The sequence below is a fragment of the Felis catus genome, chromosome B4, assembly GCF_018350175.1.
Source record: "Felis catus isolate Fca126 chromosome B4, F.catus_Fca126_mat1.0, whole genome shotgun sequence".
Lineage (NCBI taxonomy): Eukaryota > Metazoa > Chordata > Mammalia > Carnivora > Felidae > Felis > Felis catus.
In genome coordinates, this window is record NC_058374.1 from 99,738,453 (window position 1) to 99,763,152 (window position 24,700).

Below are 24,700 nucleotides of genomic sequence, written 5' to 3' on the forward strand. Positions count from 1 at the left end.
GATCAGTGTATTTCCTGTGGAGAAGAGTCAAACTTTGAAAAGACCAACTCTAAATTGGTGGTACTCGGCAAAATTTTAAACTCCCAATAATCCTATAATAGATACTAACAGACATTAGCTTTCCACTATTACTAATGTAAGTCCTAGATGGTCTTAAAAACAGGTACACTTGCAATGTTGATTATAGAAGGATAAATAAGGACTATGGAAAAGAAGAACTTGTACCTTTCAATGTATCCTGTTGGTGTTTCTACCAGACCATCAAGTCTTTCTTGAAGGGCTGCAAGAATCTGAGGATTTTGCATCATCTGAACAGTCAGCTGACGCGCTTTAAAAAAAAAAAAAAAAAAAAAAAAAAAAGGGCATCGAAAGAAGGATTTTATGAAAATGTATTATGCTATTTTAATAGGACAATCCAATCATGAAGTTTTCCTGACTAGCCCATAAATCATTGGTCTGAACAGAGATGGGCAGCAAGCGGAGGAAAATCCACTCTAGGAAAAGTTCAGACTCCTAATGATCTAATATATCACCATCTCTCAAGGCCATTGCTACAACTCCTGTGAATAATATCCTTTCTCTTCCTACTACATTGTGTTTCACACACCTTCCGTTTTTGAGAAGCTCAAAGCTTCATCCGGATGCCTATCTATGACTGTAGATAATGCTTTGAAGCAGACAACACACACTATTAGAAAACTGCAAATACAGTTTCAATCCTGGGACAAAGACTGTGGAGCAAGTAACCTAAATGTTTTGTTTGATGCTTAATAGTATAGTGTGCTTGTGTATGTCTGAATAGAGAATGTTAACAGTTGAAACAATCAAGGTTGTAACTAAAGCCAAACAAAACATGATTCATTAATGGTGTCTAAAATCATACTTAAACCAAAAATACCAGATTTAGGTGAAACAAGTTATTTTGCTATATCCTCTCTTCTTCATAAACAGACATTACATAAAATTGATATTAGCCTTCCCAGTTGTGTTTTTAAAGGTCAATTCCTAATTCTAATTTGATTATTGGATGATGTCCAGTTGTGATAACCAACATGCCTTTAGAAATGTCAATACGGGCCACTAAGGATACAGACCTATATATCTTTCAAGAAAATGTTGTAAGATGAAAGCTGAAACTAACGTGCAGTGGTCTTTTCACAATTAACCTCCATCTGGCTTAACAATGAAAAGTTGAGTCATCTGGTACTTCAATATTCTTGGCCCATACCCACAGGGCATAACCTGCAGGCATAACCTCCACTACCATTGCTACTCCTCTTCCTTCTAGAATTACTTGCTCAAGAAAACTGTGATTGATTTTTGTTTACATTTAATACTTATCTCTTTTTTGGTTGTTTGGTTGAAATGGGTTTAAAAAGACTGACATACAACTATAGGTTTTCTACTATTAAATACTGAACATTTTCAAATCACTCTAAGCTAGTGTTGTTTTTTTTTAGAAGTACCACCAAAAACAACCTGTAACATTTCTAAATTCAGACAAAACTCCTGGGCAGCTGTCTGACACAGGCCATGTCACTGCAGCAGCAAGAGGGTACACAGAGTGAATTCTGATGGGTCACTAACTGTATCTATACCTTCCCCTCCCTTACTACCATTCCATCTCAACCCCTCTCTTCCCCTCCTTTCTTCCCCACCCGAATATACACATACAAACTGTTATTGAACTAGAGGTATGGGCTATGTGGGTAAGGCAAACAAGGATCCAAAAGGGAACAGCATTTGTTAGTACCCTCTAGAAGACATGTGCCAGCAATCACTGGCTCCTGAAGTAATTTAAAATAATACCTTTGATTTTTGTTTCTTCACCAGTTTCTTCTTCTTCTACTTCTTCAACATCATCCAAATCTTGATCAAGTTCAGACTGTTCTTTGCTACAATATCATAGTATCACACCAAGGTTCAAATGTACCAATTACCAAAAAATAAATAAAAAATTATAGAAAAACTTCATTTTATTTTCTAGGTTAATATGCCTCTTTCAAAAATATGAAATAGGAAATTCAAAAGGTAATTCAGTTCTCTAACTTCATATGTAAACAAGCACAAACTGGAAGTACATAAAATTTCATTTAAAAGCACATGGTCAAATATAAAGTTTGTATTGCACACTTTTTTTTAAGATTTTACTTTTAAGTAATCTCTACACCCATCCTGGGGTTCGAACTCACAACCTGAGATCAAAAGTTGCATGCTCTACCAACTGGGCCAGCGAGGCATCCCTCTATTTCAAGCTTTAAAAATGTGGTTTAGTAGGTTTTGATACAGGCAATGAGAGGTCAGCAAGTATGTGCTCTCTACCCGATATCCACTGATATCACTCTGAATAACAGCACCCTGATTTTATAGGACACGGCAATACACCAAGCTTTAAAATCCTACATTTCTCAGCCTACCTCTTAGCTAGGTGGGTTATGTGGCTCTGTTTGGGCAATGAGTTAAAAAGTCGTACAGAACTTTAAGTAAGCCTCCTACATAGGATGGTAGACAGCTGGGAGGCCTCATCTTGCTGCCTCCCTAGAATAGGGATGTGATGACTAGAGTTCCAACAGCCATGTTGGACCATGAGGCATCCTAGAGAGAGAATAAAAGTCAACAGAATGAGGGAATTTAGAAGAATAAGGAACTGGATCCTTGATGGCTATGGAGCAATCACATCAGCCTGTACTCATTATCTTTGGACTTTCCTCCTTTTTCTTTACTTCACAGTAGAGATGGGCAAAAAGTTAAAGAGAAGACCCGAGTCTACTGCATGCTTGGAGCAAAGCCAGGAGGATGGCACCATTGAAAAGAAAAGGAAAAAGTAGGAAGATAAAATTGTCCCCATTTCATCTTAAAAACCTAGTTTTTGAACATGCAATTTCAACAGGAATTAAAAAGGGAAATAAGGATATCTAAATTAATGTATAGGTCTTCATATAATTCCTTGTGTGATTTTACATTTTAATATCTGGTTTAGAGATTTAGTTACTTTCATGTTTAGAAAGAGCATTTGGAAAATTAATTTTCATATAGAGACAAATATAGAAAAGGTCAACTGTGTTCTGCCAGCAAGATTTATGTTCCTGTAACTAAGGAAAAAATTCCAGCCTTCTCATCAAATATACAGATTATTCTGAAATTATACAGATTATTCTGAAATTATCTTTTATTATAAACTTAAACATACTCAGACTTAAGATCACTGAAGACCACAAAACTATTCCTCCAGTGTGATTTTATTAATTTACTGAACATCTACATTTTAAGGCTTTAAAACAGGGGTCCACAAACATGGGTCAAATACAGCCCATTATTTTTGTAAATACAACGTTACCAGAACACAACCACATTAATTCGCTTACGCATGGTCTATGGCTGCTTTCACGCTACAACAGCAGAGTTGAGTAACTACAACTAGACCACATGGCCCAAGGGGCCTAAATATTTATAAATTAGGTCCTTTGCAGAGAAAGTTTGCTGACGCCTGCTTTAATTCTCCTTTCCTCCCATCCTCCTAGGGCTCACAAGCATCCAAAATTAAATAAGGGGATGGTGGGGTATCAAGCTGTCACCACCAATTTATTTTTTTTTTTAAGTTTAAAACAGAATGAGGGTTGCAAGGTTAAGATGGCAGATTGCACATACTCCTCTGATCTTAATCCTCCCCAAATCCCTACTACAATTATGATAAAGGGGTTTTAAAACAAACAAAAAAAAAACATTGAAGGACAAGGAGACAAGAGCAGCAACTTCACTGAGAAATGAAATCCTTAAGTTAGCAATAGGAAAAGCTGAAAACCAGCCCAAACACAGAATCTTAAAAAGGACACTTCTAGAACTAGAGCTGGGAGACTGACAGTGGAGAAAATAGGGAGAACTAAACAAAAACAGGTAAGTAGTTAAATCCCCAGATCCTCCCCTTCTATCTAGCAGAAGCATGGCAGTTTCTTCTCTGGAAAGGGTTAAACTGAGAGCTCAGCCTCCAAAACTACAGGTACAGCTAAGAGTATCTCAGATATAGGACTGTATCACTCTAGAATGCTGAATGTAGCAACCCTTCCCTAGCAACCTTTCCCTAATTTGGGTTCCACAACACTGAAAGCCAGATCTTTACCCAGACACTCTTCACTGGGGTATCTGACCAGCCCAGAAATAAAACAAAACAAAACAAAACAAAACAAAACACATCATCCTGATAATGCGGATTCTTACAACAAACGCCTAGCCTGATGATCTTACATTACAATCTAAATTAAAAGCCTCCCCCACTCCAAGAGTCAAATTTTCCAAACAACTTTTAAACCTCCCTCAATTGCATGTTCTCCCCACCCCAGTCTTAGCAGACAATCAAGTATTACCTCCTATTTGAGAAAGGCTCTAACATGGAGACAAAAACAAATAGGGGAAAGAAAAATTTAAGAGTAAACATACCATAAAGAGGAAAAACATCCAGAGAAAAGATATGACAATCCAGAAAAAAGATATTACAATCAATGAAATAGGAACAAGATGCTATAAAAACAGGAACAGAGAGCAAAGAAAGACACTCCTGAAAACTAAAATAACAGAAATTTAGAAACTCAATTCAAGAGTTGAAAGATAAAGTTTCTTCAGCTTTGCCCAGAAAGAAGAGCAAAGAGATAAAGATGGAAAATAAGACAAAAGATAATTAGAAGAAGCAGTTCAACAATACAACATAATAGAAGCTCCAGAAAGAGAAAACAGAAACAAGACAATCAACAAAGTCGAGAATACTCCCCAGAACTGAAAGCCATCAAGTTGCCAGACTGAAAGGGTCCACCAGTGAATGCCTAACACGAGAAATTAAAAAAATAGATATAACAATGTGAAAATTTCAGAACTCTGAAGCCAGCGTAGCTTCCAGAAATAAATATATATGTATATATTTAAGACAAAAAGTGTCACATTACAATGATCAAGAATTGACTTTGAACTTCAACACAGCAATACTGGAAGCAAAGTAACAATGGAGCAATGCCTTCAAATTTCTGAAGAAACAGGATTCTTGAATCAGAATTCTATACTCAAACTATCAAACTTAAGGATAAAATAGTTATTTTCAGTCATGTCAGATCTCAAAATAATTTACTTCCTTTGTACTTGTCCAAGAAAGTACTAAAGAACCAAAAGAAAACAACATGGGATACAGCAAACAGCAAACCTGAGAGAAGGAACCAAAGGAAAGGAACAAAACCCCAGGAAGATAATAAAATAGATCCACAATGACAACTGTATAACCAAGGTTAAGCAATTCAAATTGGAGCAGGGCAATACAGGAGGGCAATCACTTTGAAAGCCATTATCACTAAAATACCTGCTGCCATTCTTTTTATGTGTGGAAGGACTGGCCAGATTCTTAAATGTACTTGAATCTGATGCCCTTGTGCTAAATTTTCTGCCTTCCTACCTCCATGATCTGCTGCCTGCACCTTGTGGATATATCGTCATAGCATATGTCCTCCATCCAGAAGTGTACAGTTTTAATCCATTGCTAAGTTATGGGAAATCATAAGCAACAAATAGTGCAGTTCACCCATTCTCCCTTACCATATTTCTTCAAGATACCCATCCACACTAGAACCCTGCCAGAAGCCAACTTCATTAAACCTGTTTCTAGAGTGCACGGCCTTGCCCAATGAAGTCTTGAGGAAACTTGAAGCCAGAGTATGACCCAGATAATCTTTTTGCTTTTTGTTTTCCTACCTTGGAAACTTCAACTAGTAGTAGTAATATTGCTTTTCTCTTGCAGCTAAGTTTGTGACTGCTTTTCAGATTTTCAAAATTAAACACTGATTAAGAATGTGTAGGTGTTAAAAATTAAACTGGTTAAGAATGCATAGGTGTTAAAAATCTGAAGAAAAACAAAGAAATGAATTAGACAAAAGCCAAGACAGTATTTACATGTCTGAAAAGGTGGGAGGATGCAATTGAGAAGATGGATACTGGGTTTCTTCTAATAGTAATGTTGTACTTTTAAAAACTTGAATGTAAATATCCTATTATTCTTAAACTCTATGCATACATTTTATAAACTTTTTATCTTGTATGTAGGATACATTACACTGTAAAGTAAAATCTCTGGGAAATACATGCATGGTAAAAATGAATTTCGTAAGTATTTCTGATTCATTATTGTGCTCAGCACTTTCCTAAGAATAAACACTAGCAAATGGTTTACCGTATTTATGACAACGATTATATATACTCTATTTTGTCTTAGATATGCCATACCCCACTTTGATAATAGCAGATATTACCATACATTTGCATAATGTTATTAATACTGCTGTTAACCATACCACAGTACAAAGTGAAGCCTATCTCTGGAAAAGGAGAAAAAAAACAACAACAAAAAACCAATTATCTGGCACTTACTTGTCAATGTCTGCCATGTTGTAAGAACTCCAAGTATCTATGGAGAGAAAGGTCAATGTTAACAATACCAACAACAAAATATATATATACACACACACACACACACACACACACACACGCCAAAATCTGCCACCTATTGTACTCATTATGCCCTCCTGGAGATCTCTTTTAAAAGTTTAATAATTCTTGTATCAAATGTCAGCCCTTTAAACAACTTAATGGCAGTTATAAAGCCCTGAGTCCCAACCTATACCAAGTAAACCTTCCCCATCCCTTCAAATGCACCTCATGTCTTATCACTGGTAACCACCATACCCCCAAGGCTATCCTGGATATGCTGGCATATTGTCAACAAACTCTTGGTTACCTGATGTCAACACTGTTAGAACTAATCAGGGCATATCCTAAATTCTTTCTTACTATAGATAAGTTCTGTATTAACTTAGAGAATATGGGTTTTAGAAAAATAAAACTTAAGGTAAAATGTGTTATATTCAGGCAGAAAAATGGCTGAATGCCAGAGGTAATGCACAAATTACAAAAAAATAATCTAAACCAAGCTTAGGATCCCACATTAAAATCAAGTTTTTAATCTTTTAAAAATCAAACCACAGACTAACTCTCAAAATGCTACAAGACGTGATTCCTCATATCAGCATGTTTAATATGCTTATTACTTACAGAGTTAAGAAGAGTTATTGATTTTAGCAGTCAAGTGTTAATATCTGGAGTATTATTACTGATCTAATATTCAGACTTTAAACAAATTATGAAGAAAATATTTCTTCCTAATAATGTATCCTACTCTATTTTTTGTTTTAAATAATTTCTACTAGCATTAATATATTTCTCTAGTGATGCTGGGTAATTAGCCAACATTAACAAAATACTTAGCAAACAATAATGAAGAAATACTAATTCAAAAAGAAAAATATAGAATATTAGTGAAAGAAATACAAGTGGGATTCTAGTTTGTCTATCAAATCAGCAAGGATTTTCTTTTAATGCAGGGAAAATGGTGGCGAATATATGCATTTTTTTTATGTTTATTTTTGAGAGAGCAAACGAGCAAGCGAGCGAGAGAGACACCAGGCTCAAACTCATGAACCACAAGTTCATGACCTGAACCGGAGGCTTAACCAACTGAGCCACTCAGGAGCCCTGTGAATATGCATTCTTAAACGTGGCTAGTGTTACCATGAACTATTTTCTTTCTGGAGAGTAATTTGGCCATAGGAATATAAAAAACCTTAAAACATCCATCTCCAGCCTTAATGTGAGACCCTAACATGAAAAAAAACCTATGAACCTAAGGGCCTGTGCTTTTCATGCTGGCCTAGAAGGTTCTTCCACAACTTCGGTTAACACATCTTTTGGCTCTTAGCTCAAAGTTTTATGCTTCAGAGAGACTTCTCCAACCTGTACATTCTGGCTAAATAATTTCTTGGTTGTACAAACTCCTATAAAGCTCTATTTCTTTCCATCATAAAATGCCTTGGAGCGCCTGGGTGGCATCCAACTTTGGCTCAGTTTATGATCTCACGGTTTGTGAGTTCGAGCACCGTGTCTGTGCTGACAGCTCAGAGCCTGGAGCCTGCTTCAGATTCTATGTCTCCCTTCTCTCTGCCCCTCCCATGCTCATGCTCTGTCTCCCTCAGTTTCTCAATAATAAACATTAAAAAATAATTTTTTTTAAATAAGATGTCTCAAGTTTGTAATTACAGATTAGTGTTATTATTTGACTAACGTCTATCTCTCCCAACTAACCAGAGCACAAGATTCGCATTTAAGGGATTATATGTGCTTTTGCCAATCACTGCATCCTTCAAGACAGCAAGCACATACAGCTTACAGGCACAGCAGCTGCAATCACTTACCTCATCAAAAATAAACTTAGTATTAGCATGGAATGTGCATACAATGAAACGCTCTGCAGCCAAACTGAAGCAGATATGAGCTGATATGGAAAGAGCATAGGGTGTATGGCAAAATCCAACCTGGACAGGAATGTGTGTGTGTGTGTGCGCGCGCGCGCCCGCACATGTATTTATATGAATATGCATACTCTTGCACATAGTTTATGAATAAAACATTCCTGTAAAGATCTACCAGAAACCTAAGAGTAGTTACCTATTAAGACCAGGAGAAAATGAGAACTTATGTTTCATTCTCCATTACTTGTTTTTCCCATATACAAATACATTTTGCTAAAATTTTTGAACTTGCTGGGTTGAATATATAGCCTAATAAATCCAGCAATTATCAAGAATATGAAACTCCTCAAAACTTCAAATTCAAATTTGTGTAACATTTTAACATGTACTCAGAAGAATGGCTACACTGCTTTGTGGAGTTACATTTAGAATTGTAACTCTTAAAATGAAATTCTTTTGATTCTTTATTAAAGATGATTCAAGACAGAACAGGATGGCATTTACTTCTTCGGAGAGGCCTTCTCCAATCTGCCCACTCTAGCTAAATTAGATTTCTTGGTTGTACACATTCTTGTTTTTTAAAGCAGGCCTAATTTTGTACTCAGACCATTTGGGTTGACACCAGCTTCGTGAAAATCTAGCTCAGGCAAACAACTTCTGGTCTTATTCACGATCTCCAAAAAAATAGGAAAAAAAATTGTTCCTTCACTGAACTGCTCTTATCAAGATGCAAATTCATAAATGACTTGTGTTTGGTATCCACTAAACACTCAATAAACACAAGCTACTTTTGAATTCTGTCCAGTTTTAATTATCTTAGCACAGGGTCAGTATTCTGCAAAATTAACTGCGGAGATGATTGTTAAAACGTACAGACTGACCAGTGAATGCACTGTGGTAACGTAAGATGTTAACATTAAGGAAAACTGGGTAAGGGGCATACAGAAACTCTCGGGAGTATCTCTACAACTTTTTTGTAAATCTAAAATTACAAAGAAGTTCATTTAAAAGAAAAAAGATTGATTCCCATGCCCAGATTCTGAACCAACAGGTCTGAGACCGTGGACCCAAAAATCTGCATTATAAACAAGAAACCCAGCTTCTGAGGCAGGTGGTTCTCAGATAATCAGATCACATTGAAGAACACAGGTTTCAGTCAATACCTACATTAGTTTTTTCACTGCACTCAATATTAAATAATCAATGGGAATTTTATTTATCAGACATAAAATTGCTCTCTAAAAGATCTGAAGAATTTCCATTTCTAGTAGTGACAAGCTATATTTTGCAGACCAACTCTACCAATAAAAAATAACTGAAAGTACAGAGTAAGTATCTATTGAAATCTTAAAATCAAGGAAAATTCCAATAAGACAGCAAGGAATTACTAACCCCAAACTAAAAGCAAAATGATAATCAGAAAAAGATCCTGAGAACAAATGCCAATCTCAAATCTGAATTTCAGTTTTAACTACTGACAGGTGAAATCAAGAGCCCTAGACCTATTCAAGATGGGAAGAAATCTTTATAGTAACCCTCCATATCAAGCAGATGCCCAAAAGTGCTGCATTATCAGGGATAATAAACCAGTGCTCTTGGACAGAAGCCCAGATTCACTTTATCAGTGTGGTCCCCAAACCTCAAGCCCTGAGCTTAAAGCGGTCTCTGCCTGATAGTGTTCCTAAGCACCCACATATCCAAATGTTAAGTGAAAGGCACCTTCATCCTAGACCTCAAATAATTCATACAAGTTTTCAAGAGCAGTAAGGGCAAGAGAAAAGAATACAACAGAAATCTGTCCTTATAAAGACCTAAATGTTGTCAAAAGGACTGTAAACAAACTTATAACTATCATAGAAAATAACTAGGCTCAGTATCTGCAAAGAACGGCCATCTATTAAACATGACATGGCAAATTTGGCAAAGAACTAAATAGAACTTCTAGAAATAGAAATAATGGAAATCAAACTAAACGAACAGGTTTATCATCACTTATCATCAGAGAAATACAAATCAAAACCACAATGAGATACCACCTCACACCTGTCAGAATGGCTAAAATTAACAACTCAGGAAATAATTGCTGGTGATGATGAGGAGAAAGGGAAACCCTCTTGCACTGTTAGTGGGAATGCAAACTGGCACAGCCACTTTGGAAACCAGTATGGAGGATCCTCAAAAAGTTAAAAAATAGAACTACCCTACCACCTAGCAACTGCACTACTAGGATAAATACTGATTTGAAGGGGTACATGCACCCCAATGTTTACAGCAGCACTATCAACAGCCAAATTATGTAAAGAGCCCATATGTCCATCGACTGATAAATGGATAAAGAAGGTGTGTACACACACACACACGCACACACAAAATGGAATATTACTCAGCCATCAAAAAGAACGAAATCTTGCAATTTGCAATGTGGATGGAGCTAGAGTGTACTATGCTAAGGAAAATAAATGTCAGAGTAAAATACTGTATGATTTCATTCATATGTGGAATTTAAGAAATAAGAAGTATAAACATAGGGGAAGGGAAGGAAAAATAAAACAAGATAAAAACGGAGAGGGAGGCAAACCATAAGAGACTCTTAACTATAGGGAACAAACTGAGGATTGCTGGAGGGAGAGTGAACTAAATGGGCGATGGACATTAAGGAGGGTACTTGTGACTGTGTGTTACATATAACTGATGAATCACTAAATTCTTCCCCTGAATACTACTACACTACACTGTATGTTAACTTGAATTTAAATAAAATCTTGGGGAAAAAAATGGGGGGGAGGGGGGAACAGGTTTATCAGTAGACAAAACCAAGCTAGAAAGATAATTGAGGGAAGCAAGCTTAGAAGAAATCTTCCAAAATATGGCAGACACTAAAGGATACAAAATACTGATGTTAAATGATATTTGAGAATACAATAAAGTCTAACAAATATTTAATACAAGCTCTAGGAGTAGAGAAGAGAATGCAGAAAATATTTGAAAAAATTAATAGGCAAGAATTTTCCAGAACTGATCAAAGACAGCCCTACAAATCCCAATCAGGATACATAAAAAAGAAACCCACACTTAGATATGTGAAAAAGCAAGACATTAAAGACAAAGGAGTCTTTTAGTCACCACAAAAGCACAAAGAGAAAACATTCAGATTAATTTTAAACCCACAAAAAGACAGCTGTCTTCTCTTCAATAGACACCAAAAGACAACAGAATCCTCAATTTGCTGAAAACAGCCAAGGATCTTAGAATATTATACCCAACTAAAACATCCTCTAAGAATGAAAGTGAAACAGATACTTTCTGGAAAAAACACCTCTAGCACTTTCACTAAGAACACTCTGTTAAGTATATTCTTCAGGCAGAAGGCAAGTGATCCCAAACAGATGTAATTTGCAAGAAGAAATAAGGAGTAAAAAGGATGATTGCATTTATCTAAATAAACATTTTCAAATACCACCACTGCCTAGTGTGTTAAAAATGAAAACTATCACAACACTAAGTTGGGGTGGGGAGAGGGTGGGGGTAATGGATTAAAGTATTCTTACGTCCCTCAGCAGGCATGCTATAATTTCCAGGATGACTTACAAAAAATTAGAAACCAAACATGCAATTTCCAAAGTAGAAGAAAAATAATTTAAATTTATAAGTGTATTTTTATACCAACCTAAAAGAAAAAAAAGATAGTCTGGACAAACGGAAAGCACATAAAAAATATTTAAACCTAAATATCATAATAATGTTCAATGTAAATCAACTAAAACTCCCATTAAAAATTATCAGGGAGGATTTAAGAAAATCCAACTACATCCCATTTATAAGAAACACATCTATAACATAGGATATAGAGTTGCCAAGTAAAATATAATCCTAACCAAAAGGAAGCTGGTATCACTGCATTAACATCAAGAAAAATAAACTTCAAGGAATAGCATTACTAGAAATGAAAAGGTCACTCTAACAAAAGATTGAATGAATTCACTACCCAATATATGTAGTATTTGGAAGATCTCAATTGAAAGACATAGCTCATGATATCTTGACTGAAGACAAATCTTAACCTGAGAACTTGTACACAAAGAAAATCTTCCACTGAACAAAGAGGGAAAAACAAGTGAGTGAATTAGACCACTAACTGATTATTTTGTGGTCTTGTAGTAGCTAGACGTCCAGAGAAGTGTTATCAAATAACTTCTCACCATTCCAGAAAACTGGATTCTGAATTAAGTCCTCTTTACTTTCAGTAAGAGAGCTAACCTTTATGAAGCCTACTCTGTAAGGGATTATTACAGGCTTCCCTTTACCTGCAGGTAGAATACTAAGCAACTTGCTCAGCAACAAATGTGACTCCCGAAACCCGTGCCCAGTCCACTATTCCAAAATCCAAAGTGCCTGCTCTATCAAAGCCTACGTTACATAGATTATACAGTAATATACTAGGTGTCATTCCTTTACAGGAAATGACTACTTCATGTGGAAACAGCCAATCACTAAAGATTACAAATGTCTGAAAGCAAGAGTTGAAGGGAACTGGTAATATCCCAAAGATTTCCCTTTACCGGAGACCTCACATCTCCCTTCAAATACACTTTAAACAAATCTATATTTAAGACACTGTTGTCCTATTAATACTATTTTTAGTGGTCCAGAGGCTCAATAACTTTATTTGACTCCAACACAATCTTATAGTTTGAGTACCATATCCTTTAGGCTCAGTTTTTCAATTCCGGGAGGTCAACAGCCGACTTAGAACGGACTTGTCTTTGAGACCCAAGCAAAAAGGACTTCTATTTGAGAACACCGCATACCTTCTGTCCAAGGGAGCTCATTACCTAGAGTATCATCTGATCCAACAGCAGAGAAACATACCTGGGCTGGACTAAAAACTTGCTAAAAATTCACCCAGCATTAATAAAACCAATTTATTTACATGGTGGGGGGAAATACACACACACACATGGCAGACAAAAACCTTAGGAGCCATCACTTTACTATATGAAAACAAATTTCATGTTGGATGACTCCATGACCATAAATTCTGTAGCTTTTCTACTGGAGCAGAGTGGAACTTCAGCAAGTGTGCTTTATGAATTCCAAGCTGATATATAGCTAACAGTGTAAATCAAGGGAACCCACTTTAAAAACCAATACAAAAGCCTCATAAGTCATCACTGCTCGGTTACGTAACCTTGGATAAGATCTTTGACTGCTCTGTACTTCAGTTTCCACATTAAAATGTTGATACTACCTACCTCTAGGATCATTAAATTAGTTAATAATACACAGAGTAATTTGTGCTGTTACATTATTTATCCCTGTTGTGTTCTTCTGTACCCTCTTTACCTTAGAAAATTAAACATAATAGGTAATTAAATGTAATTAATAAGCTCTTCAAAATTACAGCCCCCTTCCCCAATAAAAATCAAAATGTACAAAATTTCTGAACAAGTAAAAATGTATCAAAGTGTGTAGCAGTAAAAGTGCAGTGTTGGTAACCAAAAGTACAGGGACCACTTTCTATGGCAAGTGCAATAATGTGATCTAGTGGTCTCATATCAATGTACTAAATAACTTACAAGGATGGGCAAAAGCAACAACGTTCACCTCTAACCCCTACTCTGCCCAACAAGGAGAACTTCTTATTCAGATGAAATTAGTATGAAATGGCGCTTAATATTACTATTAAACAGGTCTTCCATAAAAAGAATGTTATAAATACCGTCCCCCACTTTTTCTTTGTATCCTTCATCACAATTCAACATTGTATATCTATGATCCTTTTTCTCATGTGTTAAGATATTATGTCCACATAGATGCTAAAATATTTACTCTAGGAATCAAATAAAAACAATTACAGCTTTGATCGGACTTGAGAATCTGAATAGACTGATCATCAGTTTTCAAAACTGATCAGGATTCATCCTAATCTTATTTTCATTAACATTTCAAATTTATAACCAAAAAATGAGCAAAGTCTTAGTTCATTTTGACTTCTTCATACCTTAAAGTCAAATAGATTTTGCCTCTTTTAGCCCCTTTTCCTGCAAAAGATCTGTTTTTTACATTTTTTTAATGTTTATTTTTGAGGGGGGGGGGGGGGGAGACAGCGTGCGAGCAGGGGAGGTGCAGAGAGATGGAGACACAGAATCCGAAGCAGGCTCCAGGCTCTGAGCTGTCAGTACAGAGCCAGCCCGACACGGGGCTTGAACTCATGAACCACGAGATCATGAGACCTGAGCCAAAGTCAGACAATTAACCGACTGAGCCACCCAGGTGCCCCCCAAAGGGCTGTTTTTAATGTAATCTGGGGAGTTGAGAATCCAATCAGTTACCTGGACACAATAATGAGCAATAGCATTTTGGATTAAATTAATTCTGGACAAGTGTTGGGTTTGAGTTGTTTTTTTAATCTCTAGAGAACAAGAACAGTCATGTGCCACATTTAGCATTAGCTGAATATTGTCAATAAGTCCAATATCAAAAATAAGTATTTTGCAACAGATAAAATTACATATTTTTCAAACTGATAGGAATTTAAAATTACATTTATCAAATTAACACAATGTTGACCTGATATGATAATCCATAAAGTCAAGCTTTCATAACAAATGTTTAGTTCCATCTATCCTCCAAAGGACCAGTCGTACTAGAAGTAAATTGCCCATTTTAATTTTGACCATTAATTTGAACTCTTAATTTTAAAAAACTGTTATTTTATGAATTTGAACAACTTCAAACAAGCATGAGACTTAGTCCCAGATGGTAACTGGAAAGCTTATTTACCTCCCAATAGTTTGAAACAAGTTACTCTATAGGTAAGGTTTCCCCCCTTATCCAAAGGTACAATGTTACTACTTCCTAAGTAAATAAGTACAAGAGTGTTAATGTAACCTGACAAGAGAACAGGACTTAAATATTAATCTTAAAAGGTATTTTGATGCTAACTATTTTCAAAAAACAGCAAATTTTGTTTTGTAGCTCTTCTGAAACCAGGCAAAGTGTTACGAGCTTTTAAAGTGCAGTCATTACAGAACTAGTTACTAATCATTTATCAGGCAGTGATGATCTAAACTAGGGGCTTCTTGAGCCGGATTCATTCTTTATGTGCTCTGAAAGCCTAGACCTCCCAGACAGACCGCATTCCCCGCCTCCTTTCACTGCCTCCATTTATGGGAAGTAGAGGCATAGACAAGACAGCAAGCTACTAACTTGGCCCATTTAAGTTTACATTAATGCCTCCTTTCCACCCCATACTTCCTCCACCTCCCCATACACCTTAAAAACAACACAGCTAGATAAGTCACCTATTTTGGGAACTTCAATAAAGGAACTAATTTGTAAGAATGCAAAAGAAGTCCTAACAGAATTAAGAGTGCAGGCCAAATCGTTTATTTCCATCTTAGAACCGTTTACAGGATTAGATTAATTAGGATAAATTCTCCCCTAATATGAAGCCGTGGTCAAGACACCCATCCAAATTCTAAGTGTACTGGAGGTACACACACACACACACACCCCAAATTTTTGATAATAACAGCTACCATGAACCCTCTACAGGCGTTAATTCTTTAAGATCCTAGCAGTGGAGGCCCTACTTCATCATCCATCACCTACCACACCAATAAAAAGATAAAGACCAAAGATCAGCAGGTAGAAGTTTGAAAGCCAAGGGCTGCCGGACTTATTTACTCACTATTAGTTCCCACATCCCACCACCTCCCGACAGCTCTCCGGAAAGTAAGGACAAGCCACCCGGGGGTCTCCAATCGAGCCCAGGCGGCGGCCACGTGTCGAGGGAAGCCGCCCGGGGTTTCCCCTCCCAGCACTGTCGCCGCCTCCAGTGGGCGGAGAGCCCAGCAGCCTCGCAGCCTCCCCGCCCCCTCCGGGCCTCGTCCCTTCACATCCCCTCCCTCCCATCGGAATTCGCAGCCTCCGCCGTTCTTTCCATCCCCCAGCGGCCTCCCTCCGGGGATTATTTTTGAGGAAGCGGGGGAGTCGAGGAGGCGGTGGGCTCAGCGCTCGAACCCGGCCGGCACGCCGGCCGTCGCCCGGCCCCCAGCGGCACGGCCGCCGCTCAGAGCGCCTGAGCGAGACCGCGGCCTCGCTCCCGTCCGCGCGGAGAAGCCGGTGGGGCTCAGGGGGCCGCGGTGGGGCTCAGGGGGCCGCGGCGCAGCCCAGCACGGCCCTCGGGCTTCCCAGGCCGCCCCGACCCCCGCGCCTCCCCGGCCGCCCCCGAGCGTAGCGCCGGCCGCTCCGGAGGCCCTCGCGGGCTACGGGCTACCAAACTCTGCGGACCGCTCGGGCTCCGGCCTCACGGGACGACCCGGGAGGCCCCAGAGGCCAGCGGCCCCCCGCTGTCGGCTCCGCGTCCCTCCCCTCCGCGCAGGCCGCCGGACCGCTTCTGCGCCCCCCCCTTTCCCTTTCAGGCCCCCATCCGTTACCGGTGGTTAGCACGGGGAGCCAGGCGGCCGGAGCTGCGCAGGCAGTGACTCAGGGCGGCGGCGGGAGGAGCAGGAGGCGGCGCCGCGAGCAGATGGCGCTAAAAAAGACCCGAGAGCCCGCCGCTCGCGCTCATATACAATTAGCGTCAGCACGTAGGGCCCGCTCCGCCGCCCCCCCAGGCCTCGCCGTCTCTTAGCAACGCGGGCGGGAGGCGGGCCCAGGACGGGTTGCCTAGCAACAGAGCTGTCCTTCTTCCCCGACGACCTCCGCACCCTCCGCGGCTCGCTTGGGGTCCCCGGCTGCCCGCCTCCGCCCCCTGCCGCGCGCCGCGCCATCTCTTTTCTCCCCGCCGCGCTGGGAAAGAACCCGCAACGCCTTCGGCTGCTGGGAAGGGCCGTGACCCGCGCGCTAGCCCCTGGCGCACCTCGCTTTCCTCGGCCCGTTGCAGGGCCAGCTGCCGCCCGCCCGCCCCTGGCCCGGCCTGATTCTCGCACCTCCCATTTTCTCTCCCCGCCAACCATTTTCTCTCCCCGCTCTTCCCCCCCCCCCCCCCCCCCCCAAGAACAAGAGTTCTTTCCTCCTGACCACCTTGGCGGCGTCTTCTGCCCGTTTTGCTTCTCCTAAGTCGGCGGGGCTCAGTGGCTTCCGAGGCTGCCTCCTCATCCCTACCCCTCCATCCTTTTCCCTAACGTGCGGCGCGTTAGGTAGCTCGTTCTTGTGACGGATGAAAATGGATTATTTGTTTACTGTCCGTGTCCGTATGCCTTATAATGAGGACACTGTTGTTTCATCTTGCTGAAAAAAGTAAATTTGATGTAAATCCTCAGGCCTGTGAAACATCATGGCTGTTTTTCAATTGGTGCTGGATTGACTAACGTTAACTCTTAAACCAGTGGTTCTCAAAACTGTGCTCCCCAGACCCTTTCGAGGGGGGAAGTCAAAAGTATTTCCATAATCGAAAACGTTATTTTCCTTTTGCGTTCTCATTCTCTCATAAGTGTCCAGTGGAGTTTTCCAGAAAGTACATGACATGTGACATGGAAACATGGAAAAAGGAAGCAGATAATAAAATCCAGTCACCTGCAGTTAAATCAGACATTAAGGAGGTTTGCAAAAAACCGAAAACAATGCCCCTCCATTTTTTTGTTTTGTAACGTAGTTACTTTATATATAAAATGTTCTTTCATGTTAATATTTAACTGGTTTATTGTTTTTAGATGAAATAATGAATACTTTTAAAGTTTCTTAATTTCTGATATGATAAATATCAGTATCTAGGATGCACAGAATAGTTATTTGGGGTCCCCAGGTTTTAGCCTATAAAGGGGTCATGAGATCAAAAAGTTTGGGAACCTCTAAATGCTTCATTCCTTTACATTTCAAACTGCCTGGAGTCATCTATTGTAATGTTTACGTTTAGCAACTGTGTCTATTCCATTTTAGAGGGTACAGTTTTTCTTCTTGGCATCCCCAGCCTCATTAAAATTACTTGCCTTTCTCACTCTGTGCTACACATGCCTCGGTTTACCCTTTCATTTTGGTTCTTCGTATGCGATCCTTTTTGTTTTTTCTCGATCTTCTTTCTTCACAAAGATCCTATTCAACAATGATGTAAGGTTAACAAGTATTATAATAATATCAGTAATGACTCCTCATGAAGAATCCACAATACATAAACTAGGTAGACCAGGGCCCAATATGTACATATACTTGGCTCTAATTTCAATGGAAGTCTCAAGAGCATTGCATTCCAATCGAAGCTATGCACGATGCAAGGTAATTAGCTTATTGAAAATGAACTAGATAACTTTCACCTCCGTTCCTTAAATCTTTGTGGTGGTAGAACTTCTGAGAGCAAATTGAGAAGTTGGCTGGTTTTCCATCCTGCTCCAGGAAGCCCCACCAATTTCTGTCACTGGTCTAAGGCTCCTAATTTCTGATGCTTCACTTCTCACCCCGCTTTATATTCTTTCCCCTTTTCTCCAGCCACCTCCTCCAGCTCTTCCTCCAGCTTTTTCCTTCCCTTCTTCCAGTGTATCTTAGCCTAAGAAATGAAACACTATTATATTGCTAATAATGCATGCCTTTTAACATGATCTTTTGAACCCTAGTTTGTAAATCTAAAACTCTACCATTTAAGTCAAGTGAAGGTCAACCATTTATACATTCATTCAACAAATATGTTAGAAACAACTTGAGACTGGAAATACAGCATTGCAGAAGAAAGACAAGGTTCTTGGTTTTACTGAACTTATGTTCGAGTGAGGTAGGGCAAGTAACAGACAAGAAATGAAATAATTTTAGATGTAAGTAAGTAAAAGAGCTATGAAGAAAATAAAATGAGACAAAGGGGTAGAAGGTGACTGACTTATAGATACCGTTGAACTTTTCACGTTGACTCCTCTCAGACTCCCAAAACACGTAATGCAGTTACCTCATCTAATTTAATTACAATAAATGGTGGCCCTGGTCACTGATCTTGAACCATGCTTAATCTTTCATTTAAAGTTCCTTGTTATGGGGTGCCTGGGTGGCTCAGTTGGTTGAGCATCTGACTTTGTTTTGGGTCATGGTCTTGCAGTCTGTGAGTTCGAGCCCCACTTCGGGCTCTGTGTGTGCTGACAGCTCAGAACCTGGAGCTTGCTTCAGGTTGTGTGCTCTGTCTCTCTCTGCCCCTCCCCTACTCATGCTCTGTCTCTCTCTGTCAAAAATAAATAAACACTTAAAAAAATAATAAAGTTCCTTTTTACTTTATCCCCCATTGTTCTCATTTGGTAGATTTTTACATCATTGTAGCCCAGTGGTTTAGAAGAAGTGCGGCTTTGGAGTCAAATAGCCCAAATTTCATCTCGATTTTGTTGTGAAAGTTTAAACAACATGTAAGTTGCTTAACATGATATTTGACAGAGTTAACACCCAATAAAAGTTAACCATCATAAACTTCTTACTGAGCTTTTGTTTTGTTTTTATTTTATTTAAAGGTTGAGAGAACTCCCCTGAAGCTCCCTCTAATAATATCTGACACTATTTCTGTGAAATATTTTATCAAAAGCTATCTTGTCACAAATCTTAAAACATGTTTTCCTGAACTGAAATAATCCACACGAATTACCACAAAAGTACTATACTCCACATTTTAAAATACTGGATACAGACACTATAGAAATCAACCTGAAAAACTGATGACAGAGATAATTTCTTAAATGTGCTTATGTCTGTATTTCAACCCCTAAATAATGGAAAAGTGCACAGGCTTGAAGGACAGGCATAGGTTCAACCCAACATTCTGTGACCTTGCAAAAGTATTTACACTCTCTGACCCCTAGGCTTCTCCATCTGTAAAATGCATTAATAATTCTACTTTTTAAGTTTATTTATTTTTGAGAGAGAGAGAGAGAGAGAGAGAGAGAGAGAGAGAGAGAGAGAGAACAAGCAGAGGAAGGGCAGAGACAGAGGCAGAGAATCCCAAATAGGCTCTGCACCTCCCTGCATCCAGGGCCCGATGCAGGGCTAGAACTCACAAACTGTGAGATCATGACCTGAGCTGAAATCAATAGTCAGATGCTTAACCGACTAAGCCATCCAGACACCCTATAAAGTGCAATAATAATTCTAATAAAATCAGGGGTATCTGGGTGGCTCAATCAGTTAAGCGTCTAACGTTGGCTCAGGTCATGATCTCACCGTCCATGATTTCAAACCCCACATCAGGCTCTGTGCTGCCAGCTCAGAGCCTGGAGCCTGCTTCAGATTCTGTGTGTCTCTCTCTTTCTGCACCTCCCCTGCTCATGCTTTGTCTTTCTCTCTCTCTCTCTCAAAAATAAATATTTAAAAATAATAATAATAATTCTAACAAAATCATCCTCTTCATTAGCATGAGATAGAGAAATATATGTAAGTCCCCAGAGCAACAACTTGTACTTTAACTCAATGAACATTTATTGTCACCAATTAATCAGTATGTAAAGTGTCTAACGGCACCAATAATAATTAGCATGTAAAAACTGCACAAGATATATATAAATAACTTATTTTAGTTTTGACTCTGGGTCGTTTTTCTTTTTCATTTTTCCCCCCAAATTATTCTGTAAATGCAACATAAAATCGATCAAAATTCCAGTGGAGAATTTTGGACAAGTTGTCTTAAATTTTTCTATCTCCTTCCAAAAAAAGATGAATAAATTTTCATTTGAAAATATATTTTGCTATCATTTCTAATTGAAGATTGTATAAAAATGACTAAATTCACATGCAATTGTACAAAATAACACAGAAAGATTTATGTAAATGTCATCCCGTTTACCACAATGGTAACAATAATTCACAATCTTACTCAGATTTCCCCAGTTTCACCTGGATCCACTTGTGTGTGTTTCTGCCCTTAGCTCTATACAATGTTATAGTGTGTAAGTATGTGTATCTATTATCACAGGCAAGATACAGAATAGCTCAGTCACCACAAACATGAATCTCTTATGTTGCCCTTTGATGATAGTTTTTTTCCTAATTTACGTGACAAATATGGTTCTACCTTCCCAGATTTTACTTTTTTCCCCCACCTGCTTCACAAATAGACAAATTAGGCAGAAAATAGGCCATTCCTTTGTATGGGTCTTCAATAGTTTTTACCTTAACTATTTGCAATAGCTTTGCAATTGGGCTCCCTAATACTGACCTCTCATTCTTCTCTGATTCACATTGCCCAAGTTATGGTTCCAAATACACGTCCAATCTAATCTACTTTGTCATAAACCCTGCAATGGCTCTTTGATGTCTACATGACAAAATAATGCCAACAAAGCCCATCTTAATCTGAATCCATCCTATTTTTCTAGCCATACCTCCCACTACCCACTGTCATGAACTCCATACATGATGACTTTGAACTACTCACAAGACCCTCAACATGCCAAGTGTTTTTATACCTTCTGCTCTTCTCTTCGACTTTTCTTTCAAAATCAAGCCCAAGTGTTTCTCTTGGGGAACCTTCCCTAACTCACCAAGGCAGATCTGGTTGCACATTCTTGTTTGTTTTCAGACAGCTTTTTTGTATGTATGTTCCCATGTTACCTTCTTCCCCAACACACACTATACTAGATAATTAGTTTCTATAGGGCAGTGTCCTTGTTTGTGTATAATGACTAGAAGGACAAAGGCCTTCAGTAAATATTTCTTTGATAGAATGAAGTGAAAGAAAGGAAAGAAGCAAAGAAGAAAGCACATGAAGGAGGGAGAAAGGAAAGAAAAAAGTCATTGAAATCAAACTGGAAATCATAATACTTTATTAAGTGATCTTTTTTTGAAGAAAATTGTATCAATTCTACATTTATGATAGGGTCCATGTAAGAAAATTTGAATCTAGTCTATGCAAGAAGATTTTTGGATATGGTTTAGGTGTTGTGTGGATATTTGTTGAGATACTATTTTTCCTCATCTATAAAACAACTTGTTAGTAAAAATAGGAAATATTGAAATTTTTGAGATCATAATGAATAAAGAAAATAAATTATATGGAATTGTTTGGAGATCATGGTGGTGTCCATTATTGGGAGACTAGTAAAATGTGGTGGATGCATATCATAGAATATTAGGCAGCAAAATGTCAAATGTAATATGGCAACAGGGATAGATCTGTGAAATGCAGCGCTTGCAGAATAAAACTACAATTAGGTACTATTACACACCTCTTAGAATTGCTCAAAATCAAACAAATGGTACAAAATGCCAGTAAAGATGTGGAATAATAAAAACTCTCAGTCATTGCTGGTATGCATACAAAATGGTACAGGTAAGGGTACCAGCATGGCTCAGTCAGTTAAATGTCTAGATTCAGCTCAGGTCATGATCTCACAGCTCATGGGTTCCAGTCCCGTTTTGGGCTCTGTGCTGACAGCTCAGAACCTTCGGATTCTGTGTCTACCTTTCTCTCTGCTCCTCTCCTGCTCATGCTGTCTCTCTCTCTCTCTTTCTCTCTCTCTCTCTCAAAAATAAATAAACATTAAAAAGAAATGGTACAGTCATCTTGGAAGACAGGTTGGAAATTCCTTATAAAGTTGGATATACACTTACCATTTGATCCAGCAATTTCACTCCTGGGTATTTACCCAAGTGAACTGAAAACTTACGTACACACACACACACACACACACGCACGCACACACATGGAGGTGAATATTTATAGCAACTTTATTCCTAACTGCCCAAAACTGGAAGCAATGAAGGTATTTTCCACAGATGAACAAATAAACAAACAATGTACAATGGAATACTACTCAGAAATAAGAAGGAACAAGCTAGTAATTTACTCGACAACATGGATGAATCTCAAATACATTTCTGCTAAGTGAAAGAAGTCATATTTAAAAGGTTATATAGGATATGATTCCATTTATATGACACACGGGAGAGGTGACATTACAGGGATAGAAAACATATAAGTGGTTGCCGGGGGTTGAGGAGGCGTGAAGAATTGATTCCGAAGGTGCTACGCAGGAGGAGATTTTTTTACGGGAATGGAACTGCTCGGTCCTCTTTTATCGCGAATACTTACAGGCTTTACACATTTCTCAAAATCTATTTACTGGGTTCAAATTTTTAAAGATCAACCAAGATGTTGAGGGTGAGGGATCCTAGGACGGTATTCAGACTGACTAATCTAACTGTATTACAAATACATAATACAGTACCATTAACAGTACAGGTAAAAAAGGAACTGACTTTGAAAAAACAGAATTTTGACTAACTAAGGCTAAATAAAGGCAAAAACAGCTGTACATAAACACTGTATTCTGTTTGATGAATTTGTTTCTTGGAGAGGTAATTATTAGAAATTCCAAAACTAATTTATCTGTACATGAGGTGTTTGTATTCATTCGCCAGGGGTGCGGTAACCAAGTACAAAACCGGGTGCCAAGGCAACGGAAATTTTACTGTCTTACAGTTTTGGAGACTAGACGTCTGAAACCAAGGGTTTGACAGAGTTGGTCCCTTCTGAGTGCCGTGAGGGAAGGATCTGATCTGTTCCAGGCCTTTCTCTTTGGCTCATAGATGGCCTTTTTCTACCGGGAGCTCCACATTGTGTTCCCTCTATGCATATGTTTGGGTCCAAATTCCCCCTTTTTTATAAGGATGCCAGTCGTATTGGATTAGGGCTCTTCCTAATGACCTCATTTTACCTTGCCTTCTCTTACCTCTATAAAGATTACCTCCCAGTATGAGGTACTGGGGGCTAGGACTTCAACATATAAACTTTAGGAGGACACAACTCAACTTGTACTTATTAGGGTCAAACAAATACATAAATAATCGTAGATGATGGGAGTTAGGTCTGTCATTATCAGAGAAAAAGATCATAAATAAGCAAGTACAGAAGGCTAATATGAGCCCTGTGGTGGTGGACTGGGGCCAGAGATATCAGTATGAGTTCATGTTTATAGACAGATACATACATACATACATGCATAGACAGACAAAAAGATGTGTGCATAATAGGTTTAGTATATATGCATGTATTTCCTAGCTCTGTCCATTTAGAGGGCCTAGAAGCATTCTAGTAGCAATAAACATGCCCATCACCCAGATTTTGATTTCTAAATACCATTTTTTCCAAGAGAAGGAGATATAGCTGATTCTAGGACTAGGGAGGGAAAATACAAGATAAGTCTGGAACATCCTTACACCATTATAAGTTTGAATAAACATAAAATAAAAGTGATGGGGGCATATCAGAAGGACACAGGAGTCAATTTGAAAGAGTTCCCAATGGCCCAAGCTGGAACAATTCAGCACCAAATTAATGATAGTATTGGATTATAACTCAAAGAATAAAATAAACATCCATGAGTCCATAATGATACAGAAACTATTGAATGAAAAGTAAATAGTGGAGAAGGGACAAATCTTCCTTAAAGAAGAATTCCAAAGAA

At 38.6% G+C, this 24,700-nt stretch overlaps 1 protein-coding gene across 5 annotated transcripts in view; it reads right to left on the reverse strand.

Annotated features, from left to right (window-relative positions):
* The window catches only part of NAP1L1 (nucleosome assembly protein 1 like 1), a 33,580-nt gene extending 16,669 nt beyond the window's left edge, over positions 1-16,911 (reverse strand). For 4 of the 5 annotated variants that reach the window (XM_006933899.4, XM_006933898.4, XM_003989056.5 and 1 more), the window contains exons 1-4: positions 16,775-16,911; positions 6,400-6,436; positions 1,810-1,895; positions 226-328 (exon numbers count right to left, since the gene is read on the reverse strand). In XM_006933899.4, the coding sequence (XP_006933961.1) occupies positions 226-328; positions 1,810-1,895; positions 6,400-6,416 (206 nt within the window). In that variant the 5' untranslated portion in view covers positions 6,417-6,436; positions 16,775-16,911. The remainder of the gene's footprint in view (positions 1-225; positions 329-1,809; positions 1,896-6,399; positions 6,437-16,774) is intronic. The other variant, XM_006933900.4, reaches the window with a different exon arrangement.
* Positions 16,912-24,700: the final 7,789 nt, after the last annotated feature.